A 21,512-nucleotide genomic window follows, 5' to 3' on the forward strand; every position below is an offset into this window, starting at 1 on the left:
TTTACAACCTTGAGTGAGAATTTTCTGTGTGGATAATGTAGAACTTAAGAGTTTGTGAACATGGGCTTTGATTAGGAAAAGGACTCTTCCTTGCATACTACTGATGGGATGAGCAAAAGTTCATCACTGCCCTAAATAAGGCTTGTTATGGATACCTAAAGAATGATGGATTTAAAAACACATTGAATCATTGGAGACTTACTTCTTACTACAACAGCTGCAACACTCAGTCAGAATTCTAACCCAATGCATATACCGTTTGTAAATGTACAGAGGGTGTGAATCACCTGTTCTATTTACTGCTCTGCTTTTGATTCAAAGTAGTTGATACAAAGATGGAAGGAGATGCTACACTTGAATTACCTCAGTATTTTTTTTAATGTAAGTTTAATCCTTCAACATGGCACACAAAAAACCACCTCAGATCAGAAATTAATACAGGCATTATTCAGAAATCTATATTTTTGAAGCACAGGCAGAATTTAGATTATAAGAACAAATATTAAGGTACAATAAAGCTATCATAACTATGAGACATGCAGGAGTTTTAGGCAGATACTGGCACGGAGTACTGCACTGCAGGAAAAACTTCTGGTGCTTGATTGAAACATCACAAATACCTCATTGAATTTAAAAACTGTTAAACTTTGTATAGCTCTCACAAGTAGCCCAGATCTCCATCAGGAAATCCATTGCCAGAAAAAAGCAATGTATCCTTAAACAGGGTTTTAAGAATCCTAGGGAGGTTAAAGAAATTTACTTTGATTGTTGAGTGAAAGAGTTACTGTCTTTGCCTTTAAGAGACCAGGCACAGATTAAAATGACCAAATATTACAGTTTCCCCATTGTGACGAAAAAATCAAAAGCCTAAAATCAAAATGAAATCATCCCTACAACAGGACTATATTTTGTAAACAGTCACATGCAACGTAACTGAAGCATGGCTTTCTACTGCAAAGATACCACCAGACACAGTTACACCTATTAAGAACACCAATACTGTAACAGAACCATATTGCACCACAATCATTACATGTGAAAATAAGACCTGGCATACTTCAGAGGTTGACTCCTATTGTAGGCATAAAATTCCTTACCTTGAAAAGACTGTTTGGCTCTGTCCACTAGCTCTTCAATTGAATAACTTGCTAGATCTCCTCTGGCATGCTTTGTTTTGCAGTAGGTACATGCATTGAGACATCTGTTTAGAAAATGAAAATATTCAGTTTCTAGCCAAGAAAGCCTTTATATGCACAGGTGTATTTATTAAGCACATCTGGGAAAATGAGCTTTTATATCTATGATCAGATAGTAGCATTCTGTTTTAAAATCAGTCAAGTAGCTTGAAAAGTGTTTTGTCTTCCTACCTTCTTCAAGTATCTTTCACAACTACATATAAAAGGTGGAAAATACAATCAGTGGAAACCAAATACAAAACCCAAGAGTGGGAATTTATGTATTTTTAGAAAGCTGTAATAGGATCAATAATTGTTCATGACTAAATATTAATCTCCAAGTTTCCAATCCTGCTATTACATAAAAAATTCAACTGGAATAAGGAAATAAATGAAAAAGTCCTGAAAGACCACAAGTAGATTTTAAAAACTTTTCAACCCAGGTGTGTTCAGATGAAAACATCAACTACAAGACTATGTTTACTATTTGGATATATCTTGTCTTCTATTGTAATGTCTGGCAGCTCCATAGCTAGGTAATTACTGTTTTGCAAACTGTAAAGGTTTTCCTTCACAAAGATCTCCCTCACACTTTAGTTATACCTTGTTTGCACAGAAGCGCAGAAGATTGCATAGAACATTTTCTCTAGTGCTCACCTGTCAACAACTTGACCCTGAGACTTTCTCCACCAACAGAATGTTACTTTCTGCCAGAGAACAGCTAGATAGGGCTTTTTCAAATACATAGCCAACAAAGCTAATACCAGAGGCAATATAGGCCCACTGCTGAATGAGGTGGGTGCCCTGGTGACAGAGGATATGAAGAAGGCAGAGGTGCTGAATGCCTTCTTTGCCTCTGTCTTTACTTCTGCAGGCTTTTCCCATGAGCCCCAGATTCATATAACCCCAGAAGTAGTCAAGATAGGTGAGGACATAGTAGATGAGGATTGGGTTAGGGATCAGTTGCATAATCTGGACATCCATAAATCGATGGGTCCGGATGAAATGCACCCAAGGGTGCTGAGGGAGCTGGCGGAGGTCATTGCTAGGCCACTCTCCATCATCTTCGGTAAGTCATGGGTAACTGGAGAGGTGCCTGAGGACTGGAGGATAGCAAATGTCACTCCAGTCTACAAGAAGGGCAAGAAGGAGGACCCGGGTAACTATAGACCGGTCAGCCTCACCTCCATCCCTGGAAAGGTAATGGAACAACTTGTCCTTGGCACTATCTCTAGGCATATCAAGGAGATGGGGGTCATCAAGAGCAGTCAACATGGTTTTACCAAGGGTAAGTCATGTTTGACTAACCTCATAGCCTTCTATGAGGAAATTACTAGGTGGATAGATGATGGTAGAGCGGTAGATGTGGTCTATCTTGATTTCAGTAAAGCATTTTACACCGTCTCCCACAGCATCCTTGTAGATAAGTTGATCAAGTATGGGTTTGATGATCAGGCAGTGAGGTGGATCAAGAACTGGTTGAAAGGAAGAAGTCAGAGAGTTGTAGTCAATGGGGCAGAATCTAGTTGGAGGCCTGTGACTAGTGGAGTCCCTCAGGGGTCGGTACTGGGACCGGTGTTGTTCAACATCTTCATCAACGACCTGGATGAGGGCACAGAATGTACCCTCAGCAAGTTTGCTGATGACACCAAGCTGGGAGGAGTGGCTGACACACCAGAAGGCTGTGCTGCCATTCAGAGAGACTTAGACAGGCTGGAGACTTGGGCGGGGAAAAACCTGATGAAGTTTAACAAGAGCAAGTGTAGAGTTTTGCATTTGGGGAAGAAAAACGCCATGCACCAGTACAGGTTGGGGGCTGACCTGCTGGAGAGCAGTGTAGGTGAAAGGGACCTGGGGGTCATGGTAGACAGGAGGATGACCATGAGTCAGCAGTGTGCCCTTGTGGCTAAGAAGGCCAATGGCATCCTGGGGTGTATTAGAAAGGGTGTGGTTAGTAGGTCAAGAGAGGTTCTCCTCCCCCTCTATTCTGCATTGGTGAGGCCACATCTGGAATATTGTGTCCAGTTCTGGGCCCCTCAGTTCAAGAAGGACAGGGAAGTGCTTGAAAGAGTCCAGCGCAGAGCCACAAGGATGATTAAGGGAGTGGAACATCTCCCTTATGAGGAAAGGCTGAGGGAGCTGGGTCTCTTTAGTTTGGAGAAAAGGAGACTGAGGGGGGACCTCATCAATGTTTACAAATATGTAAAGGGTGAGTGTCAAGACGATGGAGTTAAGCTTTTTTCAGTGAAGACCAGTGATAGGACAAGGAGTAATGGATACAAGTTGGAGCATAGGAGGTTTAAGATGAATATCAGGAAAAATTTTTTTACTGTAAGAGTGACAGAGCACTGGAACAGGCTGCCCAGAAAGGTTGTGGAGTCTCCTTCGCTGGAGACATTCAAAACCCGCCTGGACGCCTTCCTGTGTGATGTGCTCTAGGTGACCCTGCTCTGGCAGGGGGGTTGGACTAGATGATCTTTCGAGGTCCCTTCCAACCCCTATGATTCTATGATTCTATGATTCTATGATTCTATGATAGTTTGTGAATCTCTCTGCTAGACTATGTATATTATTTTTCCTGCCTACTAGACCCAAACATCAGATTTTTGCATCCATTTTAGATCAGAAAACTAAAAGTTACTGCTTAAGCACAGCAATGAGACTATTCTATTAATAACATAATATGCATATGAAATAAGCTGCCACAACCATCTATTAAAAATTTTAAAAATACCTAAATCTGAACCTTTACTATCTGTTCCCACTCAAAGACAGCTTACTCATCAGATATCAGATCAGGTACCTCACCTTTCTTCTGCAAATCAAAAGCCTTTGATTGTGCAAGATCTAAAAGATGTTTAAAAGAGCAGAATTTGAAATCAAGAGAGTATAAGCAGATAACTGATTTCTTTCTCTGTTTAACCTATTTAGCAAACTGTTTTCTATTAGGTCACTGGCCACTGGTCACCCCTCAGTCTCCTCCAAGCTAAAGAGACCCAGCTCCCTCAGCCTTTCCTCATAAGGGAGATGTTCCACTCCCTTCATCATCTTTGTGGCTCTGCTACTCTTTCAAGCAGTTCCCTGTCCTTCTTGAACTGAGGGGCCCAGAACTGGACACAATACTCCAGATGTGGCCTCACCAAAGCAGAACAGAGGGGGAGGAGAACCTCCCTTGACCTACTAACCACTCCCCTTCTAATACACCCCAGGATGCCATTGGCCTTCTTGGCCACAAGGGCACATTGCTGGCTCATGGTCATCCTCAAGAAGGGGAAGTTATTATCCAAATATTCACATTATTATGTGGGATTGTTTTACTCTTTACATACAACTTCACAGGGTTTGATTTATTTTGGGCTAGGAGCTGAAAGTTGGGATTTGGAGACAGACTTGATTTTTCAAGTTTTGCTGCACCAATTTACTTATTCCTGCTATAAACACAAAATATTTTGGAATGCCTAAATTATTTAGCTGGGGTTGGTGGGGGTTTTGGTACTTTATGAGATTGTATAACAAAACCAAAAGACGATAGCCTTCAATGTAATATAGAAAAGAATAAATTTCAGAAAGTAAACAAAAAAAGAAAAATATTTAACATTCTATTTGTACCATATCTGCTAATTCCAACTTGGGAAAAAGATAATCTTTTGGGCTACAGCTGACCAACAAAAGGATGCAGATTTCAAATACTGTCAAAAATGCTGAACTAACCACTTCCCAGAGATTCAAGAGTTATCTACTCTTGAAAATATAAATTTAAACCAAACCATAAGTATAATAAAGTATCTGTAGTATTTTTTCCCCTAGTAAGCCTGCTTCTACTCCAAGTTTCCAGCATAACAAATTATTCAGACGTCCATGCTGTCACACTCAGACCACAGACAATCAAGTGGAAAAAGGCTGTTGGGGACTCTGAGAATTGCCTCTTACTAAGTGACACTCACCAGCAAGTGGATTGTCTAAAACCAGCCCAGTAGTTGCAGCTCTCCTAAATTCAGCCTTTATCAAATACATGGGACTAAACAGCCAACACGCAAAAAACCCCAAATTATAAAAGAGTATTTTGCTTTGTGTTAAACAGGAACCCTTCCTCAAGCATTTAAATTTCATTTGTAAATCTAAATTTGTATTAAAAGAGGGTAAATCATCTTTGCACAAATAAATTATAGGCATTTATAGAAACAATCATTAATGATAACTGTGTTTGAAATTACCAGCATATTTTTTATAAATTTCGTAGGGATTCCAGAACAAAAAACCACTAAGTCCTGGTTTTCCAACACACTAAACTGATTAAGTTATTTTAAATTATTAACCTTTTGCTTTGAATTATTAACCTTTAATCAATTATATGCCCAATACACAGAGGTATTTCACACAAGGTAAAATACTATCCACAGATAAATTACTATCATGCCAGTGCCTGAAAATTTGTTGTAGACATAGGAAACAGTGGTCTTCATGTTGTTTAGCTAGTATGCACTTATGCTGTGCATTAGATTAAGCACACCCTTCATTTTCAAAACAGTAATATTCCTCACAAAACACACATTTCACATGAAAGGCTACCCCTTGCAGATAGAACAAATTATGAGTAAGAATACTTATGACACAGCAGACAAATAAAGACTTTCCTTCTGCGGGACTAATCAGTGGATTTCAGCAGCAGACGAGAACGAGAGTACAGACATGAGGAGTCAAATCCTGGTTCTTCTTACTGGGACTCGTGCCACTAAGTTTAGTGAAGACAGGAGTCCATCCTCAGATACGAACAGGATAAAACATATTTCATTAAAGGATCACAAAATTGCTCAATTACAGACTGTGATGTGCCCTTAGTGTGCTAGGACATTTAATGTGATTGACCAAGACCAGACATCTGTGAGCAAGATGGGAGAGCTGAATAGCTGCAACAGTGTCCTATGACAGAAAATCTCTGCTACTCTGCAGGTGGTTAATTCTGCGGAAGGGGGTGGTATTGCCCCCTTAATTTTGTAAAAAATAAGGTAAATTCTTGTTTGGTATCAACCAAATGAGCTGATAACAAAACATAAAAAAACCCCCAACCAAAACCCAGTTGTAAGGTGGTCTTCTCCTAAATTAGAAATTTGCAGCAAGAAAGGTAAAATAACTTAATCACAACTCAGTCTAAACACTGATATCTGTTATTACGTGATCTGACTAGTTATACAAAATCAAGTATTTATGAAGTTTGGCCTATTCCATTAAAAAAAAATTAAATTCTGCCAGTGTTTGCAGTGCCCCTAACATCACTGGAACAACACACCAGTACAAATACAGAAAGATTGTTCATTACAGTCACCTACACCATCTCCCTGCACCTACTGTAAGACTTCCCTAGAAGGCCTGAAAAATTGCAGCCCAATAACATTTTGAATTGGTAAACTCCGGTTTTCCTGAAAGGGGAGCATGGTTTGTTTTTCAAAATGCATTTTACAGAAGAGATGCAGGCTTTTGTAAGATACTTTTAGAGTTTCTATCACGTTATTTTGATAAAAATGCTCTGTAGTGTGAGTAAAGAGAAAACTCCCCTTGCAGGCTTGACTGAGCAAAAGAAATACCAGAAGTATAAATCCCAGCAGATGAAAAGGAGATGGATACTAGTCAAAACTTACTAAAAAAAAGAGCTAGTAGAATTCCACAAATATTTTTCCCCATAGGTTAATAAAACTTTGAATCCTAACAGCAGCATTTATACTATATTTATAGTTAAATATCACACTACAGAGTTATATGCCATGAATATTTCTTAGTATTTTACCTCTGTAAATGCTGTTTTGTATTTCCAAAATTTGTAAATCCCATCAAACTTTACTGTAATGGATCAGGGGGAAAGAAAGCAGTTTACAGAAAAACAAACCTAACATGCCTAATAAGCCTAACTTGTTTTCAGAAGCTGTTATTTTACTTGAAGTATGCATATTTTACAATAAAAATTTTCAACACAGTATTACAGGGAAGATAATTTCCTGTAAAAAATTGGGGCATGGGAGGTTGTTTTCCCTTTAAAAACATTCAGAATTTAAATTACTTTTGAAACAGTGGCAAGCTATTTCTCATAAAGGCTAATTAGTCTAAGCTGTAAACCACATTATTACAAAAATACCATTTATGGTATCCCAGCTTGTTCAGGCTGAGCCTGGACACCAGCAACAGGGGCACTGCCACATGGATGCACTTAATGTTACAACATTTTCTGTATGATGAAAACAGGACTTCTCTGAAGTTACCTTTGTAGCCAACTATTTCAGAAACAGCTCTAGAAGTACATTTCCAACTTAAAAAGAAAAAGCCTCTAATAAAGTTTTACCAGAAAACAGGATGATCCTACAAGAAACACTGTACAGTGTATGGCACTGCACAACTTTTTTCAAAGTAGGATGCAACTGTGGGATGCTATTTTTTAATCCTGCAACTCATTCCATGCTCAGTAAAATGGGAATAAAATGCATCATAATTTTGTTCTTCAGAGGACTTTTGAAGCCAGTGTTTTATTTGGTAATGTCTCACTAGTTACTACTCAAAAGGAATTTGGAGAGAAGGCAGCTCAATTAGTTTGATAAGCTATAATATGATTTAAATTTGTACTTTAAATATTTGCATTTTCTGAAACTGAATTCCTACAGTCAAGTGCAGGTGATTCAAAGGTCACAGCTATTTAGTTATACCATCATAGATTCAACTTACTCACTTTAAGGGCAATGATTTAACAGCAGCAAAATCAAGTGCATCAGTGGCACTTTTTAGTGTTTGTCTAAAGAACTTCTTGATTAATTATTCCGCCTACACAGTTCTGCAACTGTTTGCATTAATTCATCAGGCATTCTAAATGGATATCACAAGGTAAAACATTCCATAGCTAAGCTGCATAGGTCTGTGTTCCCATTCTGACCCAAAATTGTGTACTGCTAGATGCTTACTGGAAACAGCAGTGATTTTTTTTCTCTACAAATAAAACTAAAGCTCTGCATTAACAGAGACAGAAATTATTTTAGAAGTATTTCCAAGTAGCTGCTTGGCAACACAGGCCACAACTTTGGAGACAGATCATAACAGTTATTAATATCAAGAAAGTGACTCAGCTGAAATTTTCACAGGTAGATAAATTAACTTCTGTGGTTGCACAGAGCAGAAAATGCCACAGCATTGTAACTACAAGTAATCAAAATACTTTCATCACTTCATAAAGAGCAACAATATTCGGAAGACAATGACTTCTGGTCTCAGTCAAATAGCAGTAATGAAGGTAGTAGAAATAAAGAATTAGGACAGAAAAACCTTAATTTGAAAATATACTTTCTTAGAAATCCCCTCCCCTTAGAAATCCCAGAGATGCAGTGGCAGAATACTCCAACATCACTATTTCAGCATACATAGGAAACTACTACTCTCAGATCTCTCCTAACGAACAGCAGTGATTGGAAAATTAACTCTGAGGACAGGATTCTGAGGCTTGCTTTAATTTACCAAGTTTAGAGGGCTGTGACTTGACAAATGCCTTAGTATTTAAAGCACCAAACAGTATAATTTTATTTAAAAACTCCACTGGGGGTGCATGACTTATACAGAATGTGCTGCAAAACCTAATTGGGTTGGTAAAGAACAATTCCTTAAGCTTAAAAAAAAATAGCTTTCAGAGCTTTTTAACAAAATACTAAGGATTAAATGAAAACTGTAATTTTTATGTAGCAAGGAGGAGATGAAGAGCACATTTCAAGTTCTGCTTCAGGAACAAAGCATCTCAGCAGACCTCCATGAGTGGAAGGAGAAGAGTAAAGGAATAAGTGTCTTTCTAGAAGCAATACACTTCATTTGCCATACATCTTCACATTAGCAGCTCCTGAATCACCCACACAGAAAACATGGTTGAAAAGTAGACCACTGCCTGTGATAAGAGCTATTGTTTTTACATCCTGAATGGCCTTTGGGACAGACCCTTTTAGACTGGTGAAATCTCACAGGGAACATTAGACTGCAGTTAATTCTGTAACATACAGCAGGTACCACACAGATGCTTGGGATAAAAGGTATTGTTTTTATACTGGTCAAAACATCCTGAGGGGAAAAAAAAAAAGTTAAATTTCAGCAGCACTGAAACTACCAGGCTTAACTTAGAATTTATCTGAGATTGCCATCAGACCAATTTCCAAAAAAGTATTTGTAAAATGTCTGTGGGAAAGTGGATCTGAATTGTCTGGGTAAAATAATGGAAATAAGTGCATGATAAAAACAAACTCACCATTTATAATCTAGAAAGAATCCTTTCTCAATGACTATGTCCACACAAAGCTTTCTGCCCCAAATTGTTCTACTGGTTGTGGCAACAGTAGAAATGTTAATAGCTCCAATGGGGACCAGAAACTAAGCATTATCTACAATTAACACTTAGTCTTGCTGGAAAAAAATGTGTACGTGCAACAGTAGAAACATGTACACTTCAAGTTCATACTTTTTGTATTACTTTGTCAACTTAGAATGAAAGAAGACCACACATTTCAACATAATTGCCCAATCCTAAACTGTCTGAGATTTTCTGAGCGATTTAATGGATTAATTTACAGTTATTCTTATAAGAATCCAATGACTGATTTCTTTTAAAATTAGAAATTTGAACCAGGGGCTGTATGTTTGCCTTTAAGAGTCTCCGAGGGGTTTTTCAAAAGCAAATTAATCCCCTTGTCACACAGTACTGAGTTAGACAGATTGTCTCTTCATAGACATCTTCCTTACTGCCCATGTACTTCTTAAGGACCTCTTACAGAAAATACAAGCTAAGGTACTTTTTAATAATTAGGGAAACGCATTAGAAGAATTAGCCAAACTAACATTTATAAACTATTTTTTCCCATCAATTTATAATGTTATTATTTAAATACATTTTACAGAATTTAAAAGCATAGTGACAGTGCAGAAAACCACTAAACAGTAGCCTTTCATTACTAAACTTCTCCATCTGCTTTACTTCACTGAATTTCTCCCCTTCTAATGATTCCTCAGCTCTTTTCTTCTATTTTGCTTTTTTTTTTTCCCTGCCATTTCCTTAACTTTTTCCTGTTGTCCTGCACTCTGTGACTATTATGCTTGTAACTCTCCCGCAGTGTCCTCATGTCCCAGTGACTGGAATGGCCTGACTTTCTTCCAAGCTAGTTGGCCAACATTTGTATGCTTTGATTTCCTCTTTAACCACTCAAGTCTGTGGTGAGCCTGAAACTTTTCCAGTTCCGATGCTGCCAGCTTTGACAGAAAAACCATAACTTGCCAGCTTTCTTTTTTTAAAGCACAAACACCACTATTTTTTATCTGGTTAGACTTATGGTCATGAAAATTCCTTTTTTTTTTTCTTTGTCACCTCCATTGCAACTCAGATTATAGCAAGTTAGTTACAGCAAATCAGAAAGGCTATGACTGAAGTGCTTAAAGCACAAATTGAAGCATTAAAAACAGGCCACAGAACCCCTGGGAGCTTCAGTGTCTCAAGAGTCTTCTGGACATTACAGGCTGGTAAATATACAAGTGGCACCTCTATTCACCAAAAGCATGACTTAACAATAAAAAGGAATGGACAGACAAAACAAAAAGCAGCTCAGCAATTCCATTGTTTACAGACCTTAGTCAACACTTAAAATGGAAGTTTTCTTCATATTTCCACAGCTACATCTGACTACTACATTACTTTCCAAGGCTGACTTGAAACATTTTTCAACTTTAACAAAGTTCTTGTAAAGACCCAGCCTTCGGAATGATGGGGGTTTTGCACTGGCTGCTCATGACCTGTTTAACTGGCCCAACAAGCTAACACAGCAAGGAATACTACCATTCCATTAAGTAAGCACCACCCAACAATTTCCCTGCAGAAATGCATTCACAAATACAGTTGATGACATTATACTACAAGATGTTTGATTGCTTTTATAAACATGGGTTAAAATTACATTTTCCTTGTGAGGCTGAGTTGCTTGAAGAAAAAGACGTGACCTGACCTTGCCTTCTACAAAGATGTGACTGACCCTGTGGGAAGGGGAGGGTTGGGGGGGTGTCATATACCTTGGCTTTAGGCAGGCCTTTGCCACAGTCTCCCATGGAATCCTCAAAGCCAAACTGCTGTGATGTGGACTGTGTAAGTGGACAACAAGGTGGGTTCAAAACTGGCCAGACTGCTGGGTTGTGGTCAGCAGTGCATAGTAGGTGCCTGGTTAGTACTGGCATTCTGCAGGGACTGATGCTGGGGGGATTCTGTTTTCTGACTTTATTAACAACATAGGTGAAGGGATGTAGGGCATCTGCAGCAAATCCCAAGCTGGAGGTGGGGGAAGCAGTTTGTATGCTGGAGGGCTGGGTTGCTGTTCAGAGGGATATCAACAGCTTGGACAAATGGGCTAACATGAACTACGTGAAGTTCAACAATGGCAAGTAACCCCAGGCAAAAGTGGAGGTGGGGAGGGAACTGACTAAAAGCAGCTTTGTGGATAAGGATTTTGGGATTCCCGTGAGCCAGTAGTATGCCCTTTATAGTTAAGTTCAATTGCACCGTACTGTGCAACTGGACTGTACTCTCAAGAATGAAACCAACCCATTGAAACTATTAGTGCCCTCTTGTTTGATGTTGTGAGACTGCATCTAAAGTGCTGTATCCAGTTTTGAGCTCCCTGAAACAAGGCAGACATTGACATAAATTAATAAATAAGTAGACAAGAAGTACACCAAGATGATTAGTGGACTCAGGCAAATGGCACAAAAGGAGAAGCTGAGAGAACTGGCTTACTCACTGTTAGAATGAGGAGACCTTACTGCTATCTACAAAGAGCTGATGGGAGCATACAGGAAAGACACAGCCAGGCTGTTCTTGAAGGTTCGGGGTCATAGCATTAGAAGCAATTGACAAAAGTTGTAGTATGGGGAACTAAGATTAGGCTGAAGTATTTTACCATGACAGTGGTCCAGTACCAGCACAGGCTGCACCACAGCTGATCTAATCTCTGAGATGCTGGAAGAAAACAAGAATGCTATACCCTTCTAGAGGCCCAAGACTTGCTTTGCTCTAGGATTACGTGTCTACATGGATGAGTGATCACAGACTTATCCGTAAAAGAGACACACACAAGAAGCACAGCTTGCTTCCAACACCACAGGAAGCTTAGATTCAGCTACGGAGGTAAGAAAAGCTAGAAGACGATAAATCAACACAGAGAAGGCCCAAGCGTAACCTGAACAAAGGGAACCAGAGATTAACATTAAATGAATGATACCATAAACAGTATCAACATTTAATAATTTTTATTTGTTATCAAATATATTTAGAGTTTAATACTAACATTACACTCACATGATGCCTGTAAGTACACCACAGCACTTAAGAGGGCTGGCATTAACAGAGAAGCAAGCATGGCAGTTTTTGGAGCAGACAGCCAGCAGCCAGACATGAAGAAAATATTCCCAAACATGCTACTGGGGCTACAGCCAGCCAAGGGTTCATTAAAAAAAAAAAAAAAAATTAGAACACTGATTTTAGAGATTATAACATTGATAATCAGTTGTGTGCAAATTACTTTTCCACCTTCATCATGTTTCTCCACAGGATAAAAGAATACATGGAAGGGGTATCATATCCATACACTGGACACGGAGAAAATGAGTGTATGGGCATTCTTCCATGTTCATGGAGTTGTGAACTGCTATGTAAAATTGCACTGTGTTTCCTGTCATCCTTTACCTTTGTGTAACCATAATCAATATGCCTTTAAGATTCATATAGAGTCATACAGATAGTAACCGTGCAAAGCCCATTCATCTAGTCCCCTGTGGGTAGTACCTTTGTGCTTCTCCATATTCCTTTGATATGTTCAAATCAATGCAAATTGTAAACAAGTCTTAGCAAACAAAGGTGAAATTTGTCCATTTGGTTCTACCTGGCCACATTTAAACTTGTAAATTCACTTAACTTGCTTTCACTTTAGAAGTATAAACTCTCTTCTGCAAACACACCTGCATCACATGAAAAATAAACTGATGGGGGGGGAACTTAAATGTACTGTATAAACAACAAACAAAAGTCCCTCAATGAGCAGAGGTTCAATAAGCTGTTATATGTGCTCCTGCATAAAGCAGTTTGTACAAACTATAGAATACAAGTTTTTAGTTTCACTGGACTCAGTGGTGATAGGTGTCCCTTTATGCTTCACTTGCCAGAAAAGCATTATTCCCCTTGGAAAATAAAGCCATTCAGCTGATCTAAAATAACAAAAAAAAGCCACTGTATTTAGTAAGTATTTATGGCATTACTTTCACAACTGCATTTCAAAAGGGACCTTGACTTTCATCCACATATTGACTGCGTAAGAAAAAATTTCAACATAAAATATTCAACAATATAGTATTGAGTTTGCGTGACAAGGTTTTGGTAGTGGGGGGGATACTGGGGTGGCTCTGTGAGAAGATTCCTAGTATTTTAAGAGTTGTCTGACAGAGCAAGTCTTATTCTCTCATAAAGATGCATTTCTCCTTACACAAATGTACAGCAAACGCACAGATCTACTTTGGCTGGTTGTGTCTCAGCACTACAGCCTATGCATCATTTGACAGCAAGAATATCCTTTTTTTTTTTTTTTTAATAGGATTTTGAATTCAGTTGTTAGATTGAAGGCACAAACACAAACATTTTTGGAACTTTTTTTGGACAATGTATATTCAAACAAAGTTTTCAGCTACAAGTCCTAAGAAAAAAATCCTTCTTAAAATATTCTTCTTTTACTTGCATTAATTGTATACTCATACGCTTACTTCACCCAGCCATTCTGCTCCCCTCCTCACCATAGATAGCATTTTCAATACTTGAGACAGTTTAGATATAAGTTGGGTTGTATTTAGAACAAAGAACAAGAAAATTAACTCTAATCCACAGATTATCATGTTCAGAAAATGAGATACTATGAAAGAAAAATGAAGATATCATAGTAAAACACAACCCTTCAGACTATCCCTTTTGCCATCACAGAAATATACCATCTAAAAACACACCTTACAGCAGGTACCTTCACTTCACACCTACTTTCATTCTTCAAAATACTTTTATAACATCTCAAAAACTTTATTCTTTTTAATTGACTGCTCTTTTATTAAAAGGAATGGCTTCACCCTCATGCTTTAAAACAACAAACTGGGCCTAGCTTAAGCTTAATGATTAAAATTCCCACTGTGGTCTCTGCAAAAAGTTCAGCAGCTGTCTGAATCACAAAGACTGTGTATATTAGATATTAGCTGGTTATAAAGTGTCTGCTCTAGCCTGGTTTTCAGTCCAGATGCTAGGGATATATACCTAGTGTGTAAGAGGAACATGTATACCAGAGGGGAACTGATACAAACAAGGACAGGTACTAAACAGCACACAGTGCAAGCTCTAAGTTACTTCGGTGCTTTCACATACACTATTTCTGAACCTGGAGTACATGGCCTATTTCCACAAAAAAACTCAGTAGATTAGGATTTAAACATCCAAAAAACTTCTGAGTTCAGCTGCAGATCCAGCAAGACTCCTGTGCAAACCTAATGTTTAACTACAAACTGCAGATCCAGGCCAATAAGCACAACATTGGCTTATGCCCTGTTTTCAAGCAAAAGGGGTAAGCTTAGTGGAGTCTAACCGTTAGCAGGAATTCAAAGATTTAAATGTTTATCACGTGCTCAGTGAAAGGACCTCAATATATTGTGCATTACATAATTGTAAGTTAATTAATTTAACAGTACTGAACTATACAGATGAACTTTACTAAAGATGTTAATACTTACATAAATAGTTTACGTGTAATAACATCTTTCCTCTATTACTTAAGACTTTCATTTAGAGTATTCCTCATTGAAGTGGTAAATGAGAAGCAAAATCTCTAAATTTATTACATTTTACTTGACAAAAGAATAATTCTTAAAACAAAACACAAAGTTTCAATATGTATTTGACTAGTTATATTAAATCAGTATTAAATCACTTTACCTAATCCTGCTATTTAGGAAAGTAATCTATTTATATTTTTTGAAAGCTAAATTAATTGGAAAAAGCAAACAATTAAAAAACCTAACTTGCAGAAAAAAATCCAAACCTTTACACCAAGAGTAAAGGGAGTTCTAAAACGAACTGTTGGAACACAGGAATGTGAATGACTAAACAAACCCTTCAGTAAACATTCCCCAGCTGCAGTTTTCAGCCTAATACCAAGTTACAATGTGGAGACTCCATCTACCTTCTGCAAAATGATTAAACTTTAGAAGCAAAGCAACATTACATGATACAGATGACTCACAAACATACTCACTGAAAACAAAAACCACTAGACATTTATCTCTTAAAAACAGAAAAGACACCAAGTCTGGCACCAGTCTGCAATGCAAGAAAGACCATGTGATACTTAGACACTTGTGTATTAGTTTAAAAATAAGCCAGATAAGCATGTGATGAGTGACACTTTTGTACTTGACCTTTGCTTAAATAGCTCCTTTTCACAAAGTCCCCACACACATCAACAAAATTCCTGAAAAATAAAAAAAGCTTAAACCCTCCATCCCATCCAATGTTTTGAAGATAAATTCTAAAAACAAAATTCTACATAGTTACTTTAGGAAAAATAAAAGCCATATGTTTTGCAGGAGGAATTCAGAAAAAAAGACATTTAACACACACACACACACACACAAAAAGGCAAAAAAGCATTAAAGCCTCCTCGTAAATCAAGCTGATGAAACTCAACATGCAAAGTTACAGAGACAGAAGCTTAGGGTGTATATTTCCAGTGGGAATATTTCACTTTGCCTAGCAGGCAAGGAATTTGGAAATAGAGTCCTTCTTTCCTAAGGATGAATATGTCTACAGTATTGCACAGGAAATGCTTTGAAGTCAGGAAATGGGGATGCATTCTGCATGGGGTAGGGAACTCTTAGTTTAGGGTATTACTTTTCAAAGTGTCAAACCACAGCACCTCTGGGGTGAAGATCTCCAGCAGTACTAAGCAACTGCACCAACATCCATAGCATTTGTATCTACATACTTGTGGGTTTTTCTGTTGCTGTTTATATCTAAATACCACAGAATGACAGAGCAGCTGAGGTGAGAAGGGATCTCTGGAAATCACCTAGTCCAAGCCTTCACTCCTCAAAGCAGGGGTAACTAGAGCAGTACCATCAGGACAGGTTTTGAGTATCACCAAGGATGGAGACTCCACATCCTATCTGGGCAACTTGTTCCAGTGCTCAATCACCTCTACTGTAAAAAAAGTGTTTTCTTATGTTTAAAAAAATGTTATTGTATTTCAATTTTTGCCTGTTACCTCTTGTCCTGTCCCTGGGCACCACTGAGAAGTGCCTGGCTCTGTGCTCTTTACTTCTCCCCTAAACTAGGTATTTATATACAGTGAGATCACCTCCCCCCTTGGCCTGCTCTTCTCTAGGCTGAACAATCCCATCTCTCAGACTCTCTTCATTTCTCAGATGCTCCAAGCCATTAATCACTTTCATAACCTTCACTGGACCTGCTCCAGCATCTCTGTGCCCCTCTTGTACTGGGAAACCCAGACCTGGACCCAGCACTCCAGGTGTCTCACCAGGGATGAGCAGAGGTGAAGGATCACCTCCATTCACATGCTGGAGACAATCTGCTGAGTGTAGTCCAGGAACCTGTAAGCCACCTTCGCTGCAACGACACATTGCTGGGTCATACTTCCCATGTACTTTTATTTGTAAAAATAAGTCTTAAAAATGTGTTTTGCATGTTTTAAATAGAAGGTAATTAGATATATACAACAGTGTTTCATATTTTAGGCTAATCTTACAGTAAGTTTTTTGCTTTACCTAAACACATACGGTCATGTACTAGGTTTCAGGGGTAAAGCTGTTAACCATATTCCTAGTAGCACAAAGCATTCTTTTAGGCATCATCCTCCACTTCATTCAGTTTACTCAAGACAGAGTAAAGACTTTAGGTTCCTAACCATTCCTGATGGATGTACTGAAATTTTCCATAAAAAGGGGCAACCAACATTAATTCTGAAAAGCATAATAAATCATTGTATCTAGTTATGACCAAAAGACATTAAAAATGAAAAAAAAAATGGATTTTCACTTCTTACCATCATCCCTCCAAGAGTAACCATTCTTTTTCCTGAAATCAAAGCCAAACATAACAATGGCAGAGAAAATTTCTCTTTACCTCAAAGATTCAGACAACTACATTTCATTTGTAAGGATAAATCCTGTTTTAAGTAACACTGACATGACCCCACCAAAAGGACAACCAGGTTATTCGACTCCTTGGCAATGATAGACAAAGAGGAAAGCACCGGTTTCAGAACTGCAGTTGTGGCTCCAAGAAAGGACGTGAACAGGAAACACACATGCAGTTCCACTTCTCATCACATAAGCACACACTGACAGGGCTATTTAATCCGGATTCACAGTCCTGCTATACAGGACAACAAGATGAGCCCCTGAAGATGGAAATAAACCCAATGGAAAAAGAACAGATTAAACAGTGGTCAAAGGATCTGCCTCCCTGACACGAGACACACACTCTTGACTGTAACTGTCGTATTTAGGCTTAATCCATATAGACCTTTCATGACTGGAAAGATGTTCTATGTAATGATGGGTCAGGAGCTCCATCAGACTTAAGTAACACTCTGGGAACAGTAATTGAGATACAGATGGCATCTTTTAATTTGGGGAATTTTACAGACTATTGACATGCTTCATACATTTATAGAGAAATACCTGATCTTGCTTTTCCAAGCACAGTACTCAGTGCCCACTGACTGAAGTCTTTTGTAAGTTTTACACTATTACTACACATGAGAGAAGAAGTGAATACAGAATGTCTGTACAAGCCTCACTCCACACTCCTCAACAGAACATATCAGGAACTAGGATGCTAAAGAATTCTAGGGCAACTTTTTGTTACAGTCCAATATGGAGTTTATTTTATTGCTTCTTTTGTCTTCCTCTCAACTGAGTCTGGACTTAAGAAAAACAAGGATGACAACTTGGATAAATTAACTAATGGGTGATCTCTCTGAAGAGAGAGGGAACTTGTGAATAATCATCTCTAGTCAGTGAATTAATCTAACTCACTTAATCCCAAATACAACTATGAGTCAGTCAGCATGGAACTGTCTCCAGGCACTTTCCAAATCTTTGCTTCTGTATTGGCATTTTTCTACTTGGAAAAGAAACCATCCTCTAGACAACAACCCAAACAGACATGGTTCTCCATGTCATCACATAATCAGTATCCAGTTGACAGAGAAAGTAACTCGCTTTTGTCATGACTTTTTTTTTTTTCCCCCCACTCCCTATTTATCTTAGAATCATAGAATACTATGAAGGGAGATCAAGGATCATCTTGTCCAACCTTTCTTGGTAAAAACACAGTCCAGATAAGTAAAGTAGCATTGCACGGCGCTCTGCAGACTAGGAGGGCAGAAACACCTCAGCATTTTTTTGAATCTACTGAGTACCCTCGGCTCCTAAAGAAGCAGCTTAGAGAGAAATACGTTGATTCTGAAGGGGCCAGAAACTTAAGAGTTCAAGCTCACTTGTACCAGCAGATACTTAGTAAAACCTACATTTGATTGATTGGGTAAGATTGGTCTTGGTGCAATGGAAAAGATGAAACAACCAGTCAAAAGAAAATTTAAAGCAAATATTTCAACAGGTGTTTATTAAGCCACCCCGCAGGAGAAAAAATTGTGTGTCCACAAAAGTATAAAATTTTATTGCCTAAATGATACAACTGGGGGTAGATGACCCTTCAAGTTCCTCTTTTATACTTATTTATTCTTGGTATAAATGCTAAGTCTTCTAACATGCATAAAAGCAAAAGAAGGAGTACAGAAATCTGCCCTAAGTGTTTTACATGTTTTTATACTATTTGAAGCACAAATAAAACTATTACTTAATTCAGTGTAACTTGCATTTACAATTAGGAATCTGATTTTTTTTTTAATTGTATCACTTTTCAAGAATGACAGTCAGGAATAAAACTGCAGAAAAATATGCAAATGGTGACACTTCAATAAAATTAACTTTCTTTTTTTTTTTTTTTTTTCAGTTTTCAGTGAGAAAAATTTCAACTCACTCCAAAAATCCAAATTTCAAAATGTAATTGCTATACAAAAAGATAAAGGAATATACAGTACAACTGTAACAGAGATTCTGTAAGTCTTCTTAAAAATAAGGACCTTGTAAGGTAAGAGGTTTAAAAACTCACAGCTTATTTGTACTTCATCATAAATATCAGAATTAAAGAGTGTTAATTTTCAAGTTTTTTCTTCCCCACATAAAGAAGCCATATAAAGAAAGAATATTGCATACTAAGCACCTGAAATAATATTAAGAGTCTTGGAACATGTTACATTGGATTTTTGCCACCCATATTATCTGCCAAGCACAATCTTGAATATTCACCCTTTCAGTTGTTATAGGTATGGGTTTGGTTTTTTTAATACCTTTACTTCAGTGATTTTGCTGTTACGTCACATAACGATAATCAGTTAAAATGTCCTACTCCTCTGTTTTTCAAATCTTATGAATTCACACAAGTCAATGAGAATACCAAAGAAACATGCCTTCAAGTACTTTGACAGACAAATCAAAATACAAGTTTTTTTGAGTTTCACTCAGGGAAAACTATTTTTCCATTAAAATTATCTCTAGGTCAAGTCTAAGAACAAATTTAAGCACAAGATGTTTCTCAATTCTGATTCTACCTTTTTATACTTCCCTTAAGACCTTTCCTTGTTAGGTCTAAAAAAAAATTTCACCTTGACCTAAAATGGCACAATTAGACCCTTTGACAAGTTGTTTTCATTTTTAGTCACACTTAACAAGTCAGACCAACACTAGCAAAAGAGGTTACTGTCATTAGGCAACTAAAAGTTTTCTGATTGTGCTGATGAGCAGTAAAAAACATGGTCACTTATCTTTAAACACTTAAACTGTACCACACTTCAAAAAAAGCCATTAAAACCCCAGAATTTTAAGCATGTAAAAGCCCAGACATTTCTCCCACTAAAATTCAGCAAGACATTTTTTTCAGAACAGTGGCTTTTTCTAGTTTTGGGGTTTTTTTTAATATGAAAAGCTGGTACTAAAGGCAACACTATCAATTATAAGTATGACATATGAGGCTATTTCTCAGCATTTACTGTAATCTGAGAAATGAAAAAAATGTTTCTCAGGGTTCTGTCCAGATTTCCCCCAGGAAACATGTATGTGGGCGTTAAGAGGAGAGAGGCAAATGAATGTTCTTCTAGAAGGAGGAATTCATCTCCAACCTCAGTCAACATACTGATGTCAGGATTACGGATATACGAAATTGCAAACAACTTCAAAATGATCTCTTCTCATTCAAGTAGACTAAAACATGTAGCTTTTTGTGTCATCCAAAACCACTTCTGTATGTAAGCATCTGCCAAAAAGGCAGGCAGGAAGTTGCTCTACGATATTGTGTGCTAACCTGTAATCAGGTTCCAGTATGTTCAAGCTGTCTTATTTTCTGAAGCAATCTTCAAAATAATCAGGGGTTCAGCATTGACAGGAATAATCTGAAACTGCAGGAAGCTATATATCATAGTCACACAAAACAAAACCAAGCTTGTTTATCCCCTGCAACCTCTTCCCCATGTAGCTTAACATGAAAATTGGGGATTGTGGTAAATTCTGGTGATCTTCCTCTTGGGTTGACAGATTAACAGAACTGTGCAGTGTGGGAAGCCACCTAGTGATGAAGGAGCACAAAATATGCCTGAAGCTGCCCAAAGTTTTAATAAGATGACGCAGTTGGAGCATGTGATGACTGCTGTTTTTCTCACTGTCTTGAGAGTCATGTGGTGTACTGGAGTTTAGAGAATTGCATAGTGATTTCTGGCAACTTTTATGAGTCTTCCGAAATCTTCTAAGTGAACTATGAATAGCAAATCTTCTGAGGATAGTACATACAAGAACATAAGGAAATGTATCCAAAACTGTAAGGAGAAGCTTTCACACAAACTTCAAATGCTTGATGGCACTATATACAGAAAAAGTTAAAATTAGTGAGGCTGTGAGGAACTAACCTAAGGGAGGCAAATGTGTAAAAATGGAAACAATCAAAACAAACTATTTTCTTCTAACTCAATGCAGAAGTCATTCAGCAGACTCAAAAGGGGAAGCTTTCCTGACCCAGAAAAAAAAGTTGCAGAATTTATGTGTACTTAAACAGCCTTTGTCAAAAACGGAGAGATCAAGAAACAGCATGAACACAAAACACTGCACAGCAAGAATTCCAGGCCAGAGATGCTT

General features: G+C 37.9%; 1 protein-coding gene across 2 annotated transcripts in view; it reads right to left on the bottom strand.

Moving 5' to 3' along the window:
* The window catches only part of CDKAL1 (CDK5 regulatory subunit associated protein 1 like 1), a 418,797-nt gene that overhangs the window by 234,841 nt on the left and 162,444 nt on the right, over positions 1-21,512 (bottom strand). For both annotated transcript variants that reach the window (XM_051610858.1, XM_051610859.1), the window contains exon 9: positions 1,098-1,201. In XM_051610858.1, coding sequence (XP_051466818.1) covers positions 1,098-1,201 — 104 coding nt within the window. The remainder of the gene's footprint in view (positions 1-1,097; positions 1,202-21,512) is intronic.

The sequence above is a fragment of the Apus apus genome, chromosome 2 (assembly GCF_020740795.1).
Source record: "Apus apus isolate bApuApu2 chromosome 2, bApuApu2.pri.cur, whole genome shotgun sequence".
NCBI lineage: Eukaryota > Metazoa > Chordata > Aves > Apodiformes > Apodidae > Apus > Apus apus.